The 2,685-nt window shown below is 53.9% G+C and overlaps 1 protein-coding gene across 1 annotated transcript; it reads right to left on the minus strand.

The window, feature by feature from the left end:
- Positions 1 to 301: 301 nt before the first annotated feature.
- LOC149366627 (alpha-crystallin A chain-like) lies at positions 302 to 2,352 on the minus strand. Its single transcript, XM_089551704.1, has 2 exons — positions 2,100 to 2,352; positions 302 to 932 (listed from the first exon to the last, which is right to left on the minus strand). Exons 1-2 carry the CDS (start codon positions 2,223 to 2,225, stop codon positions 501 to 503), a joined length of 558 nt encoding a protein of 185 aa, XP_089407830.1. The 5' UTR covers positions 2,226 to 2,352; the 3' UTR covers positions 302 to 500.
- Between the last annotated feature and the right edge of the window lie 333 nt (positions 2,353 to 2,685).

Here is a 2,685-nt window from a genome sequence, read left to right on the forward strand (position 1 = left end):
AAACCCCATAAACCATAAACCAAGCCCTAAGCTACGGCTGCCTGCACGCAAAATCGTACTACCTTCAAGGACGATGTGCTGCTGGTAATACCCACACGCCAAGTCCCGACTCTGCACCGTTTTTGAACCAAATGCAGTACTCGTGAACGGCCGTTTGCAATCAACTCACAGCGTCTAATAGCATCTAATTCACCCCAGAAAAGACGTATGTATGTACTACATACCGTGCAATGCACTCTGCGGTCTGAGAACAGCGCCTGCACAGTACGCAAACGGTATGACAGCCAAAAACAAGACTGTCTGGAAAGTACAAACCTCTTTATTTCCAAAAGTGATGATATATGCACATGATGAACGCTTTCAAGTATGAAATGTGCTTGTCTAGAAGACTAGCTGAACTTGTTGCTTTGCAGTTCTTGAAACACAACAACGGAGCCGGCCTGCAGCTCCGAAGGAACACAGTTCAAACGTCCACACACACCGGGACTGCAACGGAGTCTTCACTTCTTCCTGACGTCGCCGCTGGCACCTTCGTGCTTGATAGCAATGGGGATGGGCTTGGCCTCCTCTTTCTTGGGGGCGTTCTTGCGCGGTGCCTCCAGGGCAAGCAGTCCGTTGGGCTTCAGGTGGCACTTGACGGACTCGGGATCCACGTCCTCGGGCAGCACGTAACGGCGGGTGAACTCGCGTTTCACATAGCAGCCGCGGTCGTCAGACTTCTCTTCGTGCTTGCCGTGGATGAGGACACAGTTGTCCTGCGTCTTGACGGTGATCTCCTCCGGGGTGAAGTTCCGGGTGTCAACCTGGATGGCGAACTTGTCCGGGGTGCAGGCGACCGAGGTGCCCTGCTGTGCGGGGCAGACGGCACCAGACGACTGCTGGTGACGGGGCTGGATGTAGAACCGCTGGTGGTAGTAAGGGGGGTCGAACAGCTGGCAATTTCCTCACTGGCGTCCCAGAACCCTCCTCGCAGCGCCGCCTCTCCTCCTCCGCTCTTTTCTCCCTTCTCCTCTTTTTTTCTTTCACGGCTGTTGCGCTCTTCGGTCTATTCCTCCGGCGAGTCTGCCTCCGCGCACCGCCGCCGCGAATCTGCGCGACTTCTGGACTTGGTCAGCGCGCCTCTCAATGTGCTGACGCATGAACACGTAGGTGGTGGTGGAAACGTTTATTGCCAATGATGTAAATCGTAGGGGGCGCCTGGTTTGCCTCAAAAGTTTGCATGATTACGAGCATTGGTCTGGGTATCGGGCATGCAGCAGTATTGGGTATTGAGCAGTCCGGGTTTGTAGTCGCCAATGTGCAGCCTGCGCTACGGTGAGGGACGGAGCGGGGGGTGCGTATTCCCTTCTTTTGTCTCGGTAATACGAGAGAATATCACGGAATGAGACCAGGTAGTGCATTCCCTGCTCACGACAGTATGAGGCATTAAAGGCTTTCGCCTTAATAAAGCGATTCTGCTCGTATTGTCTTTCACAGCTGTTCTGCTCCTGGCGAGCTTCTAGGGCGGCCGGCTCGCGATTTTCGCGTTGCCCTTCGAGCCATTTGTGTGGCCGGCACGTTCCTCGCGCAAAGAAGGCGACTGCGCACGTACTTAAAATGGCGTTAAAGGGCGATTCACACGACGGTCCGTTCGCCCGCGGCTCGCGCACTACCTGGTCTCCTTCCGTGATATTCTTTCGTATTACCGAGACAAAAGAAGGGAATACGCACCCCCCGCTCCGTCCCTCACCATAGCGCAGGCTGCACATTGGCGACAACTACAAACCCGGACTGCTCATACCCAATACTGCTGCATGCCCGATACCCAGACCAATTCTCGTAATCATGCAAACTTTTGCGGCAAACCAGGCGCCCCCTACGATTTACATCATTGGCAATAAACGTTTCCACCACCACCTACGTGTTCATGCGTCAGCACATTGAGAGGCGCGCTGACCAGGCCGCGGTTCAGAAGACGCACAGATTCGCGGCGGCGGTGCGCGGAGGCAGACTCGCCGGAGGAATAGACCGAAGAGCGCAACAGCCGTGAAAGAAAAAAAGAGGAGAAGGGAGAAAAGAGCGGAGGAGGAGAGGCGGCGCTGCGAGAAGGGTTCTGGGACGCCAGTGAGGAAATTGCCGAACAGCTCTCCGTCCAAGAACGAGCCACCGAAGTCGTCGTCGAAGATCCGCCTCACCAGGTCCGTAGGAGCCCAGGAACCGCGGTTGAGAAGTGGGAACAGAGCCATGATGCTTGAGTCAAACTTTCGCAAGCGTCTGCAGAGCTTCGGAAATCTGAATCAATCTGACTCGCACCGTTACCCGCGGCTCCTTTTAAACCCTTGGTTTGTTTATGGAACGGCGTTCGAGAAAGTACGAGAACGAGGGGCCGCTCGCGTGACGCTATTGGTCAACTTGCATCACGTGGTACGTATACTCTCGTGGCAGGCAAGGTAAGCAGGCGCGAAATTTGGAGACTGTTCTCGAACATTCCATGTATGTGGTTGACGTGGTTATGGGTTCATGTTAGGCGTTTTTTTTTTTTTAGGCCTTTGCGCTATATTTTAGCGAGAAATAAGATGCATGACGCTTCCCGCGCACCTATTGTGTCCGTTTCGCTCGAATGTATGGTGAAATTAGAATTCTTTTTCCCGTTTTTTGAGAAATAAATGCGGGCATTGTTAACAGTTGAAGCTCGTCAACCACGTA

Source organism: Amblyomma mixtum, chromosome 1 (assembly GCF_055824585.1).
Source record: "Amblyomma mixtum isolate Tamu chromosome 1, ASM5582458v1, whole genome shotgun sequence".
Classification (NCBI taxonomy): domain Eukaryota; kingdom Metazoa; phylum Arthropoda; class Arachnida; order Ixodida; family Ixodidae; genus Amblyomma; species Amblyomma mixtum.

Bases quoted from the DNA above. Each gene is read 5' to 3' on its own strand.
- LOC149366627 (XM_089551704.1), bottom strand. From the start codon at position 2,225: ATGGCTCTGTTCCCACTTCTCAACCGCGGTTCCTGGGCTCCTACGGAC. The intron at 933-2,099 runs GTCCCAGAACCC...GGAAATTGCCAG, and splicing joins TCGGCAATTTCCTCACTGGC to CTGTTCGACCCCCCTTACTA.